The sequence below is a fragment of the Desmodus rotundus genome, chromosome X, assembly GCF_022682495.2.
Source record: "Desmodus rotundus isolate HL8 chromosome X, HLdesRot8A.1, whole genome shotgun sequence".
NCBI classification, from domain to species: Eukaryota; Metazoa; Chordata; class Mammalia; order Chiroptera; family Phyllostomidae; genus Desmodus; species Desmodus rotundus.
Window position 1 is genome coordinate 9,505,505 of NC_071400.1, and position 20,221 is coordinate 9,525,725.

Here is a 20,221-nt window from a genome sequence, read left to right on the forward strand (position 1 = left end):
TGTTCTAGATTCTAGATCTGTGAAATGTGCTACTGGTATTTTAATAGGAATTGCATTGAATCTATAGATTGCTTTCGGTAGTATGGACATTTTAATGATGTTAATTCTTCCAGTCCATGAACACGGTTTATGCTTCCACTTGTGTGTGTCTTCTGCTATTTTTTTTTCTTCAATATCTTATAGCTTTTGGAGTACAGATCTTTTACCTCCATGTTTAAGTTTATTCCAAGCTACCTTATATTTTTGTTGAAATGGTAAATGGGATTGCTTTCTTAGTTTCACTTTCTGCAAGTTCATTATTGGTGTATAAATGTGATATTAAATTTGTATCTATGAGGTCAGAGAATGAAATGACCAGTAAAAACATTTGTAGAAAGATGCTGAAAATTTTGAAAACTATTCAATGAAAGTTATCAATCCTCACACACATCTAAGCTGAATAAAATTTAAGTAAAATGTGCACTACAAAATCCACCAACAGACACATTATATTAAAAATGTTGAGGTAGTTTGAATCACCTTATGATGCAGTAGGCAGTGGGATCTCTGTGGGTGTTTGACTAGTCCTTTCTCTGCCTTGCTTGTTTGAGCTTCCCCAGAATTAGAAATGGCTGGCAGTAAGGCTATGAAATACTCCGGAAAGTCCAAGACAAAGGCAATTTCCTGCTCACAGAGAGCCAGCTTGCAGTTTCTGGTGGGCTGTATTCATAGGCCCCTGAAATCTAAGAAGAGCAGTCTTGGATGTGAGGGCACATCTGCTACTGTGTACAGTGCAGCCATTCTGGAGTGCCTCACCCTAGAGGTACTTGAATTTATTTATTTTTAGAGAGAAGGGAAGAGAAGGAGAAAGAGAGGGAGAGAAACATCAATGTGTGGTTGCCTCTTGCACGCTTCCTACTGGGGAGCTGGCCCACAACCCAGGAATGTGCCCTGACTTGGAATCAAACCAGTGACCCTTTGGTTCGCAGGCCTTTGCTCAATCCACTGAGTCACACCAGCCAGGGCATTTTTTTAATGTGTATTTTTTCTCATTAAACTTTGTTTTAATGAGTCTCAAAATTCTGTGACAGATTTTGGTCAAGTTGTTTCCATTAAAAAGTACTAATTTTAAAAGCTAATAACTTAAAAACTGCCACACAAAAAAAACCCCAAATGGTCCACAAAACATTCTCCTTTCCTTCTGAAGGTTTTATGATGCACTGTAACCATTAACCAGTCCTTTATTATTAAACTTAAGTGGCCAATTGAGACAAACAGTTCTGAGACTGTTCTTCCACCACTGATTAAGACTGGGGTGGCAGGTGTTGGGGGTAATATTCATTTAGCCTTCTGAGCTTTCTGGGCAGACTTGGTGACTTTGCCAGCTCCAGCTGCCTTCTTGTCCACTGCTTTGATGACACCAACAGCAACTGTCTGTCTCATGTCACGAACAGCAAAGCAGCCCAGAGGAGGATAGTCAGAGAAGCTCCCAACACACATGGGCTTGCCAGGAACCATATCAACAATGGCAGCATCACCAGATTTCAAAAACTTTGGGTCATCTTCCAGCTTTTTTCCAGAGTGATGATAAATCTTCCCCCTCAGCTCAGCAAATTTGCAAGCAATGTGAGCTGTGTGATAATCCTGAACAGGAGCATATCTAGCACTGATGTGGCCTGCATGGTTGAGGATAGTCACCTGAGCTGTGAAGCCAGCAGCTTCCTTTGGTGGGTCATTTTTGCTGTCACCAGCCACATTGCCACGACGAACATCTTTGACAGACACGTTCTTGACATTGAAGCCCACATTGTCCCCAGGAAGAGCTTCACTCAGAGCTTCATGGTGCATTTCAACAGACTTTACTTCAGTTGTAACATTGACTGGAGCAAAGGGGACCACCATGCCAGGTTTGAGAACACCAGTCTCCACTCGGCCCACAGGGACAGTACCAATGCCACCAATTTTGTAGACATCCTGGAGAGGCAGACTCAGGGGCTTGTCAGTTGGACGAGTTGGTGACAAAATGCAATCCAGAGCTTCCAGCAGCATGGTTCCACTGGCACTGCCATCTTTACGGGTGACTTTCCATCCCTTGAACCAAGGCATGTTAGCGCTTGGCTCCAGCATGTTGTTGCCATTCCAATCAGAAATTGTCACAAATGCTACTGTGTCAGGGTTGTAGCCAATTTTCTTAACATAGGTGCTGACTTCTTTAAAAATTTCCTTGTATCTCTTCTGGCTGTAGGGCAGCTCAGTGGAATCCATTTTGTTAACACCAACAATCAGCTGTTTCACACCCAGTGTGTAAGCCAGAAGGGCATGCTCACGGGTCTGCCCATTCTTGAAGATACCTACTTCAAACTCACCAACACCAGCAGCAACCATCGGGACAGCACAGTCAGCCTGAGATGTCCCTGTAATCATGTTTTTGATAAAGTCTCTGTGTCCTGAGGCATCAATGATTGTCACATAATACTTGCTGGTTTTGAATTTCCACAGGGAGATATCAATGGTGATACCACACTTGTGTTCAGCTTTCAGTTTATCCAAGACCCAGGCATACTTGAAGGAGCCTTCCCCATCTCTGCAGCCTCCTTCTCAAATTTTTTGATGTTTCTTTGGTTGATCCCACCACATTTGTAGATCAGATGGACAGTAGTGGTAGACTTGCCTGAATCTACAAGTCCAATAACCACAATGTTGATGTCTTTTCCTTTCCATTTTGGCTTTGATTTACTGGTGGTTTTCTTGACACCAGTGTTCTGGTGGCAAACCCGTTGCAAAAAAGGATATTTTTTTATTGTTGTTCAAGTGCAGTTGTCTCCATTTTCACCCCACCACACACACCCACCCCACCCATCTCCACCTCCCACACTTGAACCTACCCCCTTTGGCTTTGTCCATCTGTCCTTTATACATGTTTTTGATGTCCCTTCCCCTATTTTCCCCCATTATCCCTTTCCCCTCTGGTTACTGTCTGTTTGTTCTTTATTTCAATGCATCGGGTCATATTTTGCTTGCTTGTTTGTTTTGTTGATTAGGTTCTAGTTATACGTGAGATCATATGGTATTTGTCCTTCACCACCTGGCTTATTTCACTTAGCATAATGCTCTCCAGTTCCATCCATGCTGTCTCAAAGGGTAGGAGCTCCTTCTTTCTTTCTGCTGCATACGATTCTATTGTGTAAATGTACCATAGTTTTCTTACCCACTCACTGATGGGCACTTAGGCTGCTTCCAGCACTTGACTATTGTAAATTCTGCTGCTATGAGCATTGGGGTGTATAGGTTCTTCTGAATTGATGTTTCAGGATTCTTAGGGTATAATCCCAGCAGTGGAATTGCTGGGTCAAAAGGCAGTTCCATTTTTAGTTTTCTGCACAAATTCCATACTGTTTTCCACAGTGGCTGCACCAGTCTGCATTCCCACCAACGGTGCACTAGGGTTCCCTTTTCTCCACAATTTCACCAGCACTTCTTGTTTGCTGATTTGTTTATGATGCCCATTCTGACCAGTGTGAAGTGGTATGCCATTGTGGTTTTAATTTGCATCTCTCTGATGGCTAGTGATGCTGAGTATCTTTTCATATGTCTCTGGGCCCTCTGTATGTCTTCCTTGGAGAAGTGTCTGTTCAAGTCCTTTGCCCATTTTTTAATTGGGTTGTTTGTCTTCCTGGAGTGGAGTTGAGTTCTTTATATATTTTGGAGATCAGGCCCTTGTCTGAGGTATCATTGGCAAATATATTTCCCCTAGGGTTGATTCCACTTTCATTTTGCTGATGTTTTCTTTAGCCATGCAGAAGATTTTTATTTTGATGTAGTCCCATTTGTTTATTCTTTCCTTTATATTCCTTGCTGTAGGGGATATATTTGGTGAAAACATTGCTGCGTGGAATATCTGAAATTTTCCTGCCCATGTTCTCCTCTACATTTAAGGTGTCATGACTTGTACTTAAGTTTTTTATCCATCATGAGTTTATTTTGGTGTATGGTGTAAGTTGGTGGTTGAGTTTCATTTTTTTGCATGTAGCTATCTAGGTCTCCAAAGACCATTTGTTGAAGAGGCTATTTTTACTCCATTTTATACTTCTGCCCCCTATGTGGAATACTAATTGATGATCGAGACATAGGTTTATCTGGGCTCTCTATTCTGTTCCATTGGTCTATGTGCCTGTTCTTATGCTAGTGCCATATTGTTTTGATTACAGTGGACTTGTAATATAGTTTGATATCAGGTATTGTGATCCTTCCTACTTTGTTTTTCTTTCTCAAAATTGCTGAGGCTATGCTGGGTCATTTACAGTTCCATATAAATTTTTGAAATGTGCATTCTAGATCTGTGAAATATGTCATTGGTATTTTAATAAGGATTGCATTGAATCTATAGATTGCTTTGGGTAGTATAGACATTTTGATGATGTTAATTCTTTCAATCCATGAACACGGTATATGCTTCCATTTACTTGTGTCTTCCTTAATTTCTTTCTTCAGAGTTGTGTAGTTTTCTGAGTACAGGTCTTTTACCTCCTTGGTTAGGTTTATTCCTAGGTACTTTACTTTTCTTGTTGCTATAACATGTGGTTCTTATTTTCCTGATTTCTGATTCTGATATTTCATTGTTGTGGTACAAAAAGGCCTTCAATTTCTGAATATTGACTTTGAATCCAGCTGTCTTCCAAACTCACTTATTAGGTCGAGTAGTTTTTAGTGGAGTCTATAGGGTTTTCTATGTACACTATCATATCATCTGCAAACAGTGAGTTTTACTTCCTCCTTTATGATTTGGATGTCATTTATTTCTTTTTCTTGTCTGATCATTATGGCTAGAATTTCCAATACTATTTTTGAATAGAAGTGGTGAAAGTGGACACCTTTGTCTTGTTCCTGATATTAGTGGGAAGCCTTTAATTTTTGCCTGTTGAGTATGATATTGGCTGTAGGATTCATGTATATGGTCTTTATTATGTTGAGGTTTGCTCCCTCTACTCACAGTTTGCTGAGTGTTTTTATGATAAATGGATGCCGCTGTACCTTCTCAAATGCTTTTTTGGTATCTGTTAATATGATCATGTAATTTTTACCTTTCCCTTTGTTTATGTGGTGTATTATGTCTATTGATTTGCGAATATTGTACCATCCTCGCATCCGTAGGATCGATCCCGCTTGGTTATGGTGTATGATCTTTTTAATGTATTGCTGGATATGATTTGCCAATATTTTGTTGAGGATGTTACCATCTACGTTCATTAGCAATATTGGTCTGTAGTTTTCTTTCTTTGTTATGTCTTTACCTGCTTTTGGGATTAGGATGATGCTGGCATCATAAAAAGAGTTTGGGAGTCTTCCCTCTTCTTGGCTTTTTAAAAATACTCTGAGAAGGATATGGGTTAGCTCTTCCTGAAATATTTTGTAAAATTCTCCAGTGAAACCATCTGGTCCAGGGCTTTTGTGTGCCAGGAGTTTTTTGATTGCTGCTTCAATTTCACTAGCTGTTATTCATCTGTCCAGGATTTCTGCTTCTTTGATTCAGTTTTAGAATATTACATGTTTCCAGGAATGTATCCATTTCGCCCAGGTTTTCAAATTTCTTGGCATATAGCAATTTCTTACAATCCTTTGTATTTCTGTGGTTTCAGTTATAATTTCTCCCCTTTCATTTCTGATTTTATTTATTTGGGTCCTCTCTCTTTTTTTCTTGATGAGTCTGCTTAAAGGCTTGTCAATTTTGTGCATGTTTTCAAAGGACCAGCTTTTGGATTTGTTGATCTTTGAATTATTCATTTAGTCTCTATACTGTTTAATTCTGCTCTGATCTTGATTATTTCCTTCCCTCTAATCACTCTGGGCTTTCTTTGTTGTTTTTCCTCCACTTCTCCTAGATGTAGTGTTAGGTTGTTTATTTTAAATGTTTCTATCTTTTTTAGGTAGGCCTTTATTGATATGAACTTCCCTCTCAGGACTGCCTTTGCTGTGTCCCATAGGTTTTGGACTATTGTGTGCTCATTTTCATTTGCTCACAGAAAGCTTTTGATTTCTTCCTTGATCTCATTATTAACTTATTCATCATTTAATAGAATGCTATTCAGTCCCCATGAATTTGAATGTATTTCAGTTTTTTCCTAGAAGTTAGTTTCTAGTTTCAAGCCCTTTTGGTCTGAGAAATTTCTTGACATGATTTCAATTTTCTTGAATTTGTTGAGGCTTGGTTTGTGTCCTATCATGTGGTCTATCTTTTAAAATGTTCCATGTGTGTTTGAAAAGAATGTATATTTTGCTTCTTTGGGATGAAAGGTTTGGTATATATCAATTAATTCCACTTGACCTAGTGCATCATTCAGTGCCACAATATCCTTGTTTATTCTTTGTTTGGAAGATCTATACATTGTTGACAGTGAGGTGTTAAAATCCCCTAGTATAAGTGTGTTGCTGTCTATATCTTTCTTGAAATCCTCCAAAATTTTTCTTATGTATTTGGGTGCCCCTATGTTTGGTGCATATATGTTTACTATGTTTATGTCTTCTTGATAGATTCTTCCCTTAATATTATGAAGTGTCCTTCTGTGTCTCCTTTGATGGCCTTTGTTTTGAAGGCCATTTTATCTGATATAAGTATTGCTACCCTGGCTTTTTCTTTTTCCTGTCTGTTTGTTTGGAATATTTTTTCCAACCCTTCACTTTCAGTCTGTGTAGATCTTTTGTTCTGATGTGAGTGTCTTGTAGACAGTACATGTACAGGTCATAGTCTCTTATCTATTCAGCTACCCTATGTCTTTTGACTGGAGTAGTTAATCCATTTACTACTGAAAGTTATTATTCCTAAAACCTCAGGTAGGTGCCTGCCCAGATTAGAGGCCCGCCTGCCTGGGCACACAGGCCCAAAGCCCCCAGGTGGGAGCGTACATTGATCAGCAGCCTGGGCACCCACAGATGAAGCCTGGGTGGTGCACACCCTGATCAGTGGCCTGGGTACCCACACCTGAAGCCTGGGTGGTATGCACTCCGATCAACGGCCTGGCTGCCCACAGGCGACCAAGCCTGAAGCACCGGGGACTGAACACCTCCCACCTAGCCCCTGTGCACAGACCCCTGCAGGGCCTACTCCCTCTCTAGGAGGAAGGCAGAATGCCAAGCAGAGGGGAGCTGCAGGGCTAGGGGACACTGTAGCCACCAGAAAGACTTGACCCACTAAGGGGCTGAACTACCCTGAAGGAGCACCGAAAGCCCCTAGCATCTAGCACAGCAAAGAGCAAGAAGGTAGGGTGTGAGTTGCCCCTAACTGGTGCACCTCAAGGACAGCACAACTGGTGAACTAAAGGCCTAGTGGGGAGCAGAAGGACCCTGAGAAACTGGACTGGAGGCTGGACAACAGTGAAGAGTGTGGCTCAGGAAGGGAAAAAAGTGAAACCAATCCTTCCACCCACCCCCTCCCTCCTGTTTCACAGACAGGAAGACCAGCAGAAGTGACCTGACTGGTTTAAAGCCAGCAGAAGACATTTTTTTTTCTATTCCCCCCTAAATTCCTTCTTCCTTTCTGTCCTTTTCTTTTTTTATTTCTTCTTCCTTCCTTCCTTTACTTTTTAATTCCTTCTTCCTGCCTTCTTTTATTTTTTTATTTTAATTTTTGTTAAAATTCCTTCTTCTTATCCTTCTTATCTTTCCTGATCTTTTTTTATTCCTTCTTCCTTCCTTCCTTTCCTTTTCTATTCCTTTGCCTTCCTTCCCTTTTACTTTTTTTTTTCATTCTCCTTCTCCCACAGGTGAGACAATAAAACGTGGAGCTCTGAAAAGACCAGAGTTAGACTCTGTTAGACTCATAAATGTCAGCCCAAGACCAGTGAGCTCAGGAGATTAAGGAGACAGCACTACTGAATCCCACTGGCATTCTACCATAGAAGTTCATACCATAAACCCAGGGAGTCAGAACAGATCAATTTAAGAAGCAGAGGCTACTAAGGACACTGAAACACCAATCCAAAAGAATCTGTGCACCCCAATGTTCACAGCAGCACAATTTACAATAGCCAAGTACTGGAAGCAACCTAAGTGCCCATCAGCAAACGAGTGGATCCAAAAAATATGGTATATTTACACAATGGAATTCTACACAGCAGAGAGAAAGAAGCAGCTTATACCCTTTGCAACAGCATGGATGGAACTGGAGAGCGTTATGTTAAGTGAAATAAGCCAGACGGTGAGGGACAAAAACCATATGATCTCGCCTTTAACTGGAACATAATAAATAGAAGAAAAAAGCAAAAAATATATAACCAGAGACATTGAAGTTAAGAACAATCTAACAATGGTCAGGGGGGAGTGGGGAGGGGACAGTGAGGAGAGGGTATTACAGGAACTACTATAAAGGACACATGGACAAAATGAAGGGGGAGGGTGGAGGTGGGGGAGGGAGGTGGGTTCGGCTGGGGTGGGGTGGACGGATGGGGAGAAAAGGCACACAACTGTAATTGAATAACAATACAAAATTAAAATTAAAAAATATATATATAACCAGAGACATTGAAGTTAAGAACAATCTAAAAATGGGCAGAGGGGAGTGGGGAGGGGACAGTGAGGAGAGGGGATTACAGGAACTACTATAAAGGGCACATGGACCAAATCAAGGGGGAGGGTGGAGGTGGGGGAGGGAGGGGGGGGTTCAGCTGGGGTGGGGTAGAGGGATGGGGAGAAAAGGCACACACTGTAATTGAATTTTTTTAAATTTTTTAAAAAAGAAGCAGAGGCTAACAAGAAGAGTCTCAGAAACAATGGGAAGACAAAGAAACAATCCCCAAAGGAAAGGAAAGGAGGAAGCCTCAGAAAGAATGCTAACTGAAAAAGAGGCAACTCAACTATCAGATACTGAGTTCAAAGCAATGGTTATCAGGAAGCTCACTGAGCTCACAGAAAATTACCAGAAAATACAGGAAAATGACAATGAACACACTGCAAACTATTTCAACATGAAAAAGGAAATAGAAACTATCAACAAGGGCCAAGAGGAAATGAAGAATACAATTTCTGAACTGAAGAACACAGTAGAAGGAATCAAAAGCAGACTTGATGAAGCAGAGGATCGGATCAGCGAACTGGAGGACAAAGTAGGAAAAAACACCCAGGAAGAGCAAGAAAAGGAAAAGAGGCTCAAAAAGAATGAAGAGGGATTAAGGGAAATGCAGGAAAACATGAAACGTAATAATATCCATATAATAGGGACACCAGAAGGAGAAGAAGAAGAGCAAGGGATAGAAAACCTGTTTGAAAAAGTAATGATGGAAAATTTCCCTAATCTGAGGAGAGAAAAAGTCACCCAAATCCAGGAAACTCAGAGAGTCCCAAGCAAGAGGAACCCAAAGAGGCCCACTGCAAGACACATAATTAAAATGGCAAAATTCCAAGGCAAAGAGAGGATCTTAAAGGTAGCAAGGGAGAAACAGGAAGTAAAATACAAGGGAGCCCCAATAAGGTTAGCAACTGACTTCTCAATGGAAACGCTCCAAGCCAGAAGAGAATGGCAAAAAATATTGCAAGTAATGAGAACCAGAGGCCTGCAACCAAGGCTACTTTACCCAGCAAGGCTCTCAATCAAGATAGGAGGCCAAATAAAGAGTTTCCCAGACAAAAGAAGTCTAAAAGAATACACTTCCACCAAACCAGCTCTGCAAGAGATGCTAAAGGGACTGCTTTAAGGAAAGGAAGGAAAAGAGAAAGAGAGAGGAACACAGGTAGGAAAAAATGGCAATGAATAACTACCTATCGATAATAACCTTAAACGTAAATGGATTAAATGCTCCAATCAAAAGACATAGAACAGCTGAATGGATAAGAAAACATGACCCACACATATGCTGCCTACAAGAGACCCATCCCAGGACAAAAGACTTACACAGACTGAAAGTGAAGGGCTAGAAACAAATTTTCCAAGCAAACGGACAGGAAAAAAAAGCAGGGGTAGCAATACTCACGTCAGACAAAATAGACTCCAAAAGAAGGGCCATAAAGAGAGACCCAGAAGGTCACTTCATAATACTCAAAGGAAGAAGCCACCAAGAAGGCATAAACATTGTAAATATATATGCACCCAACATAGGAGCAACAAAATACATAAAGAAAATCTTGGAGGACTTCAAGAAAGATATTGACAGCAACACAATTATGGTAGGGGACTTTAACACCCCACTGTCAAAAATGGACAGGTGTTCCAAACAAAATATCAACAAGGATATTGTGTCACTTAACAATACCCTAGAGGAAATGGACTTAACTGATATATATAGAGCTTTTCATCCCAAAGAAGCAAAATACCCATTCTTGTCAAGTGTACATGGAACTTTTTCAAAGATAGACCACATGATAGGACACAAAGCAAGCCTCAACAAATTCAAGAAAATTGAAATCATATCAAGCATTTTCTCTGACCACAAGGGACTGAAACTAGAAACCAACCCCAAAGGAAAAAACCCAAAACACTCAAAATCATGGAGACTGAATAGCATGCTATTAAACAATGAATGGGTCAAGAACGAGATTAGGGAAGAAATCAAAAACTTCCTGGAAACAAATGAAAACGAACTCACAACAACCCAAAACCTATGGGACACAGCAAAGGCAGTCCTGAGAGGGAAGTTCATAGCAATACAGGCCTACCTTAAGAAGTTAGAAACAGTTCAAACAAAAACCTAACCCTATGCCTACAAGAACTGGAGGAACAACAACAAAGACAGCCCAGAGCAAGCAGAAGGAAGGAAATAACCAAGATCAGAGCAGAACTAAATGACATAGAGACTAAAAGCACAATTGTAAGGATCAATGAATCCAGAAGCTGGTTCTTTGAAAAGATAAACAAAATCGACAAGCCTTTAAGTAGGCTTATCAAGAAAAAAAGAGAGAGGATCCAAATAAACACAATTAGAAATGAAAGAGGAGAGATTACAACCGATACCACAGAAATACAAAGGATTATAAGAAATTACTACTAAGAACTGTATACCAAGAAATTTGAAAACCTAGGTGAAATGGACACATTTCTAGAAAAATATAATCTTCCAAAACTAAACGAAGAAGAAGCAGAAAACCTGAACAGACCAATAACAGCAGAGGAAATTGAAGCAGCCATCAAAAAACTCCCAACACACAAAAGCCCTGGACCAGATGGTTTCACAGGAGAATTCTACAAAGCATTTAAGGAAGAGCTAACCCCTATCCTTCACAGGCTATTCGAAAAAATCCAAACTGATGGAAGACTCCCAAACTCATTTTATGAAGCCAGCATCATCCTAATTCCAAAACCAGATAAAGACACAACGAAAAAAGAAACCTTCAGGCCAATGTCGCTGATGAACATAGACGCTAAAATTCTAAACAAAATATTGGCAAACCGCACCCAGCAATACATTAAAAAGATCATACACCATGACCAAGTGGGATTCATCCCAGGGATGCAAGGATGGTACAATATTCGCAAATCAATAAACATAATACACCACATAAACAAAAGCAAAGACAAAAATCACATGATCATATCAATAGATGCGGAAAAAGCATTTGATAAGATACAGCACCCATTTCTGATAAAAACACTCAGCAAAGGGGGAATAGAGGGAACATTCCTCAACATAATAAAGGCCATATATGAGAGACCTATAGCCAACATCATACTCAATGGACAAAAACTTAGAGCTTTCCCACTAAGATCAGGAACAAGACAAGGATGCCCTCTCTCACCACTCCTATTCAACATAGTACTGGAAGTCCTAGACACAGCAATCAGACAAGAGAAAGCAATAAAAGGCATCCAAATTGGAAAGGAGGAAATGAAACTGTCACTGTTTGCAGATGACATGATAGTGTACATGGAAAATCCTATAGACTCCACCAAAAAACTACTCGACCTAATAAATGAATTTGGCAAAACAGCTGGATACAAAGTCAATACTCAGAAATCAAAGGCATTCCTGTATACCAACAACAAAACTGCAGAAACAGAAATCAGGAAAAAAATCCCATTTGATATAAAAACAAGAAAAATAAAGTACCTACGAATAAACCTAACCAAGGAGGTAAAAGACCTGTACTCAGAAAACTACACAACACTGAAGAAAGAAATTAAGGAAGACACAAACAAATGGAACCATGTACCATGCTCATGGATTGGAAGAATTACATCATCAAAATGGCCATACTACCCAAAGCGATTTATAGATTCAATGCTATCTCTATTAAAAGTACCCATGACATATTTCACAGATATATAACAAGCATTTCAGAAATTCATATGGAACCATAAGCGACCCTGAATAGCTGCAGCAATTTTGAGAAAGAAGAACAAAGCAGGAGGGATCACAATACCTGATAACAAACTGTATTACAAGGCCACTGTAATCAAAACAGCCTGGTACTGGCATAAAAACAGGCACATAGACCAATGGAACTGAACAGAGAGCCCAGAAATAAACCCAAGTCTTTACGGTCAATTAATATTTGACAAAGGAGGCAGGAGTATAAAATGGAGCAAAAATAGCCTCTTCAACAAATGGTGTTGGGAGATCTGGACAGCTACATGCAAAAAATGAAACTCTAGCACCAACTTACGCCATACACAAAAGTAAATTCAAAGTGGATAAAAGACTTAAATATAAGTCATAACACTATAAAAGTCCTAGAGGAAAACATTGGCAGGAAAATCTCAGACATTCCATGCAGGAACATCCTCACAGACCCATCCCCTAAAGCAAGGGACATAAAGGAAAAAATAAACAAATGGGACCTCATCAAAATAAAAAGCTTCTGCATGGCTAAAGAAAACAGCATTAAGAGATCCAGGATGGCGGTGTAGGTGGACACGCTGCGCCTCCTCGCACAACCAGAACTGGCAGAGAGTCGAATGGCAGGGAGGTCCGACACCAAGGAAATACAAAATGGACATTCGTCCAGACCGGTAGGAGGGGCGGAGATGGGCGCCGGGGTGGAAAGGACTGGGGTGGCTGTGGCAGGACCGAGACTGGAGGGGTGTGAGACGAACGGCGCAGGCAGTCCGGGCACTAGCAGACCCTGCGGCCCCACATTCGCACGGATAAACCAAGAGGGTCGGACTCAGAGTGGCAGAGAGCGGGGCAGGCAGAGCAGTGGGTAGCACCCCGCGGCCCCACATTCGCACACAGATAAACCGGGAGAACGGCGGGGAGCGAAGCAGACTGCGCAACCCAGGGCTCCAGCTCAGGGAAATAAAGCCTCAAACCTCTGATTGAAAATGCCTGTGGGGGTTGGGGCGGCAGCGGGAGAGACTCCCAGCCTCACGGGAGAGGTCGTTGGAGAGACCCACAGGGGCCTGGAGTGTGCACAGGCCCACCCACTTGGGAGCCAGCACCGGAGGGGTCCGGTTTGATTGTGGGTATCAGAGTGAAGGATTGGGGTCCGGAGAAGAGTGAGGCAGGCGCCATTGCTCCCTATTGGCCCCTCCTCCACATACAGCGTCACTGCGCAGCCACCAGCGTTTCCCCGCCCCGTGGAACACCTAAGGCTCCACCCCTTAAAGTAACAGATGCACCAATACAAAAAAAATGGCCCAAATGAAAGAACAGATCAAAGCTCCAGAAAAAATACAACTAAGCCAGGAAGAGATAGCCACCTATCGAATACACAGTTCAAAACACTGGTTATCAAGACGCTCACAGAATTGGTTGAATCTGTTTGAAAACCAGATGAAAAAATGAAGCCTATGCTAAGAGAAACAAAGGAAATGTACAGGGAACCAATAGTGATGCGAAGGAAACTGGGACTCAAATCAACGGTGTGGACCAGAAGGAAGAAAGAAACATCCAACCAGAAAAGAATGAAGAAACAAGAACTCGGAAAAATGAGGAGAGGCTTAGGAACCTCCAGGACATCTTGAAACGTTCCAACATCCGAATTCTAGGGGTGCCAGAAGGAGAAGAGGAAGAACAAAAACTTGAAAACTTATTTGAACAAATAATGAAGGAGAACTTCCCTAATCTGGCAAAGGAAATAGACTTCTGGGAAGTCCAAGAAGCTCAGAGAGTCCCAAAGAAGCTGGACCCAAGGAGGAACACAACAAGGCACATCATAATTACATTACCCAAGATTAAACGCAAGGACCTACATCCAAGATTACTGTATCCAGCAAAGCTATCATTTAGAATGGAAGGGAAGATAAAGTGCTTCTCAGATAAGGTCAAGTTAAAGAAGTTCATCATCCCCAAGCCCTTATTATATGAAATGTTAAAGGGACTTAACTAAGAAAAAGAAGATCAAAAATAGGAACAGTAAAAATGACAGCAAACTCACAGTTATTAACGACCACACCTAAAACAAAAACAAGAGCAAACTAGGCAAACAACTAGAACAGGAACAGAACCATAGAGATGGAGATCACATGGAGGGGTGTCAATAGGGGAGTGGAAGGGGGAGAGGGGGGGAAAGGTACAGAGAATAAGTAGCATAGATGATAGGTGGAAAATAGACAGGGGGAGGGGAAAAATAGTGTAGGAAATGTAGAAGCCAAAGAACTTATAAGTATTACCCATGGACATGAACTATAGGGGGGAATGTGGGAGGGAGGGGGTGGGCAGGATGGAGTGGAGTGGGGGGGGGAATGGGACAACTGTAATAGCATAATCAATAAATATATTTTTAAAAAGAATAAAATAAAAAAATTAAAAATTAAAAAAAAGAAAACAGCATTACAATATGAAGAGAACCAACAGTATGGGAAAACATATTTGCCAATGATACCTCAGACAAGGGCCTGATCTCCAAAATATATAAAGAACTCACATGACTCCACTCCAGGAAGACAAACAACCCAATTAAAAAATGGGCAAAGGACTTGAACAGACACTTCTCCAAGGAAGACATACAGAGGGCCCAGAGACATATGAAAAGATGCTCAGCATCACTAGCCATCAGAGAGATGCAAAGTAAAACCACAATGAGGTACTATCTCACACCAGTCAGAGTGGCCAGCATAAACAAATCAACAAACAAATGTTGGAGAGGATGTGGAGAAAAGGGAACCCTAGTGCACTGTTGGTGGGAATGCAGACTGGTGCAGCCAGTGGAAAACAGTATGGAATTTCCTCAGAAAACTAAAAATGGAACTGCCCTTTGACCCAGCAATTCCACTGCTGGGATTATACCCTAAGAACCCTGAAACCCCAGTCCAAAAGAACCTGTGCACCCCAATGTTCATAGCAGCACAATTTACAATAGCCAAGTACTGGAAGCAACCTAAGTGCCCATCAGCAAACGAGTGGATCCAAAAACTATGGTATATTTACACAATGGACTTCTACGCAGCAGAGAGAAAGAAGCAGCTTATACCCTTTGCAATAGCATGGGTGGAACTGGAGAGCATTATGTTAAGTGAAATAAGCCAGACGGTGAGGGACAAATACCATATGATCTCGCCTTTAACTGGAACATAATAAATAGAAGAAAAAAGCAAACAAAATATAACCAGAGACATTGAAGTTAAGAACAATCTAACAATGGTCAGGGGGGAGTGAGGAGGTGACAGTGAGGAGAGGGTATTACAGGAACTACTATAAAGGACACATGGACAAAATGAAGGGTGAGGGTGGAGGTAGGGGAGGGTGGTGGGTTCGGCTGGGGTGGGGTGGACGGATGGGGAGAAAAGGCACACAACTGTAATTGAATAACAATACAAAATTAAAATTTAAAAAAAATAGCTCACAAAGATTCAAGTGAGCTCTTATAAGAATAAGAAGAAATGAGCCCGAGTATGTATCCAGAATTAATCATTTTGTAGAGAATCTTAATATCATGAGGTCTGTCTCTCTATAAAAGTCATTCTCAAGATTTAATGGGCAAAGTGTTGATGTAGAGATTTGGTAAAATGTAGATTCTGATTTAAAAGTTCTGAAGTGGGTCCTATGATTCTGTACAAACTTTCAAGTAATACTAGTGCTTATCTATGGATCATATTTTGTGTAGCAACGGATTACAGGGCCTTAGCAAGACTACTTTTTAATTTTGCCATTTTCTACAATGTACTTTCTTAATTTGTGCTACCAAACCATGTTACTTATATGGTTATTTTGCATTTTACTTCTTCATTTTGCCTAGAGTAAAAGTAATTATTTGTAAATATGATACTATAGTCAGTTTGTAGTAACCTTGAGGGAATAAAGTTCCAGGGGTGTCCAACCTTTTGGCATCTCTGGGCTACACTGAAAGAAGAAGAATTGTCTTGAGCCACACATTAAATACATTGTGACACATATCATAAACAAATCTCATAATGTTTTAAGTAAATTTATGATTTTGTGTTGGGCCACATTCATAGCCATCCTGAGCTACATGCGGTCCATACGCCACAAACTGGACACCCCTGGCATAAGCCATGACTATTTGGTTTAAATCAATTGTTTATTGGGCATTCATGGTATACTGGAAATTATAATACATGTTTTTACTTAAATTCTCTCATGTAATTGCCACAACCTGTTTTAAATAGGCACTATTGTTTCCAATTTTTAGCTAAGGAAACTGATGCTCAGAGATATTAAATAATTTGTCAAAGATCACAGAGCTACTAAATGGAGGGCATAGAAGAACAATAAATCACTTGATTCCAAGTTTAGTTCACTTTCAATCATAGTGACGCTTAATTATCATTGTATAACTAGTGGATCTCATCTTCTGTAGCTTAAGGTATAAAACAAGAAAAGGTAGACATTTGATGAGTTTGTTGAATAGATGTCAAAATAAGAAAAACCCTATCATGTTGTTTGGTTGAATTCTGTTAAAGTAAATATTTGTTTGTGGTGCAGATGGTAAAATTAAAAAAAAAAACAACAACTATAGCTAAGTACTGGAAGCAACCTAAGTGCCCATCAGCAAATGAGTGGATCAAAATACTGTGGTACATTTACACAATAGAATTCTATGCAGCAGAGAGAAAGAAGGAGATCCTACCCTTCATGAAAGCATGGATGGAACTGGAGAGCATTATGCTAAGTGAAATAAGCCAGGTGGTGAGGAACAAATACCATATGATCTCACCTTTAACTGGAACATAGTCAACAAAAGAAAAAAGCAAACAAAATATAACCAGAGACATTGAAGTTAAGAACAATCTAACAATAGCCAGGGTGGGGGGGGCGGGGACAGTGGGAAGAGGGGATTACAGGAACTACTATAAAGGACACATGGACAAAACCAAGGGGGAGGGTGGAGGTGGGGGAGGGAGGTGGGTTCAGCTGGGGTGGGGTGGAGGGATGGGGAGAAAAGGCATACAACTGTAATTGAATAACAATAAAAATTAAAAAAAAATACAAAGAAAAAAAAAAAGAACAATCTAACAATAGCCAGGGGGGAGTGGGGTGGGGACAGTGAGGAGAGGGGATTACAGGAAGTACTATAAAGGACACATGGACAAAATGAAGGGGGAGAGTGGAGGTGGGGGAGGGAGGTGGGTTCGGCTGTGGTGGGGTGCAGGGATGGGGAGAAAAGGCAGACAACTGTAACTGAATAACAATAAAAACTAAAAAAAAAGAAAGTTATTATTGATAGGTACTTATTCATTGCCATTTTTCTCCTTTGTACCTGTGTTTCTCTCTCTCTCTCTCTCACTCTCTCACTCTTTTCCTTCATCTTCCTAAAGCAGTCCCTTTAGCATATCTTGCCATGCTGGTTTCGTAAGTGTGTATTCTTTTAGCTTTCTTTTGTCTGGGAAAGTCCTTTTTTGCCTTCCATTTTAAATGAGAACATTGCTGGGTTGAGTAGTCTTGGTTGCATGCCTTTGCTTTTCATTACTTGGAATATTTCTAGCCATACCCTTCTGTCTTAGTGTTTCTGTTGAGAAGTCAGTTGCTAACCTTATCAAGCTCCCTGGTATGCTACTTCCTGTTTTCCCTTGCTTTCTTTCAGATTCTCTCTTGTCTTTGAATTTTGCCATTTTAATTATGATGTGTCCTGGAGTGGGCCTCTTTGGGTTCCTCTTGATTGGGACTCTCTGTGTTTCTTGGATTTGTGTGACTTTTTTTCTCATCAAATTAGAGAAGATTTTCATCGTTACTTTTTCAAACATGTTTTCTATCCCTGCTCCTCTTCTTCTCCTTCTGGTATCCCTATTATATGGATATTATTATGTTTCATGTTGTCCTGTAGCTCCCTTAACCCCTTTTCATTCTTTTGAGCCTTTTTTCCCTTTTGCCCCTTCTGGGAATTTTTTTCCTACCTTGTACTCTAGCTCAGTCATTCGATTCTCTGCTTCATTGAGCCTTCTTTTAATTCCTTCTCCTGTGTTCTTCAATTGTGAAATGGTATTCTTCATTTCCTCGTGGCTCTTGCTGATAGTTTCCTTGTCCTTTTTCATGCTGATGTAGTTTGTAGTAAGTTCCTTGTAACTTCCTTGTAGTTCTTTGTAATTCTCACTGAGCTCATTGAACTTCCTTATAACCATTGTTTTGAGCTCAATGTCTGATAGCTTACTTGCCTCTGTTTCATTTAGCACTCTTTCTGGGGATTTCTCCTTTCCTTTTGATTGGGAGTTGTTTCTTTGTCTCCCCAATTTGGGGGAGACTTCTTGTTTGCTTCTACTTTTTAAATTGATCTGCTTTGACTCCCTATGTTTGGGGTGTGAACTTCCAAGGTATCTGACCTGTGTTATTCTGTGGTGCAGTCTCCTTGATCTTAGGGTGCCCTTTATGCCATTTATGTTGGATCTCTGGATGTAATTGGGTTTCGACTGTTGTTCTGTAGTTCTTTGGTGGATTCTTTCCTCCAGCTGGTTGACTAAGTATTGCTCTGCCCACCATGTCTTGTATGCTGTTGTGCAGCTGCTGCCAGAACAAAACCATAAAGCCCAGGAAAAAAACCCATACCTGCAGAAATAACTCCCACCTGCAAAACCACTATCAATAGCCAATGAACAAGAATTAATAAAGGTGTAAAGAGATTAAGACTGTTATGAGAAAAGAGAGTGAATATGACATGACCTACTATAAGAAAAATGATTTTGAGAGTGTAGAAGAAAACTAATAAGGGTAAGGAATCAGAGCAATGTGAAGCAAGAAAGTAAAATTTACATCATAAAAAAAAGGAATGAAGAAGGCTCAATTCAGTAAGAGAAGCAAAGTTTATTGTATTAGGTTTAAACAGAAATTAAAATAAAATGAAGTAAAATAAAGTGAGAGAAAGAAAAAGGAAACAAAAGTAAATAAGTATATAAAAAATAGGTAACAAATTGGAGAGAAGAATCCACCACAGCACTATCAACAACAAATGAGCTAAAATTAATATAGGTGGGTTGGGAATAAGAGGGAAGGAAGGAAGGAAGGAAGGAAGGGAGGAATAAAAGCTTAAGAGATGTCTAGAGGAAAGGGAAGTGATTTTGAGATGATAGAGGGAGTAGTAGGAGTGAGGAAGGAAAATCAGGCTAGGACAGAAAAAAATTAAAATTTGAGATGAAAAGAAAAGGAAAAAAGGGAACAAAAAGGCAGGATGAAAGAGAAAAAAGAAAAAACAGGGGCTTCTGGCCAAGATGGAGGCGTAGGTAGACACACTGTGCCTCCTCGCACAACCAAAAGGAGGACAACAACAATTTAAAAACAAAAAACAACCAGAATTGACAGAAAATTGAACTGTATGGAAGTCCAACAACCAAGGAGATAAAGAAGAAACATTCATCCAGACCGGTAGGAAGGGCGGAGACGGGCAGTAGGGGTGGCGAGGACTCGCGCAAGGTGGCGGATTGTGGAATGGGGCAGGCCAGGCTGCAGTTAGCAGACCCCACAAGGTGGTGGCTGGAAGACCCTGCGGCCCCACATTCGCGCATAGATAAACCAGGAGGAACGGTGTGGGGATCGAAGCAGACCATGCAACCCAGGGCTCCAGCACGGGGAAACAAAGCCTCAAACCTCTGATTGAAAATACCTGTGGGGGTTGAGACGGTAGCAGGAGAAACTCCCAGTCTCACAGGAGAATTCGTTGGAGAGACCCACAGGAGCCTAGAGCACGCACAAGCTCACCCACTCGGGAATCAGCACCAGAGGGGCCCAATTTGATTGTGGGTAGTGGAGGGAGTGACTGAAATCCGGCAGAGGGTGGAGCAAGAGCCATTGCTCCCTCTTGGTCCCTCCCCCAAGTACAGCGTCACAGCGCAGCCACTAGCATTACCCCGCCCCGGCGAACTCCTGAGGCTCCGCCCCTTTATGTAACAGGCACGCCAAGACAAAAAAAAAATGGCCCAAATGACAGAACACTT

At 40.9% G+C, this 20,221-nt stretch overlaps 1 protein-coding gene and 1 pseudogene across 1 annotated transcript; one reads left to right on the forward strand and one right to left on the reverse strand.

Annotated features, from left to right (window-relative positions):
- The first annotated feature begins 607 nt into the window (after nucleotides 1-607).
- Nucleotides 608-1,195, forward strand: LOC112300015 (histone H2A.Z-like). Its single transcript, XM_045191215.2, has 2 exons — nucleotides 608-802; nucleotides 1,187-1,195. Exons 1-2 carry the CDS (start codon nucleotides 608-610, stop codon nucleotides 1,193-1,195), a joined length of 204 nt encoding a protein of 67 aa, XP_045047150.2.
- LOC112300016 (elongation factor 1-alpha 1 pseudogene) lies at nucleotides 1,191-18,418 on the reverse strand (annotated as a pseudogene).
- Between the last annotated feature and the right edge of the window lie 1,803 nt (nucleotides 18,419-20,221).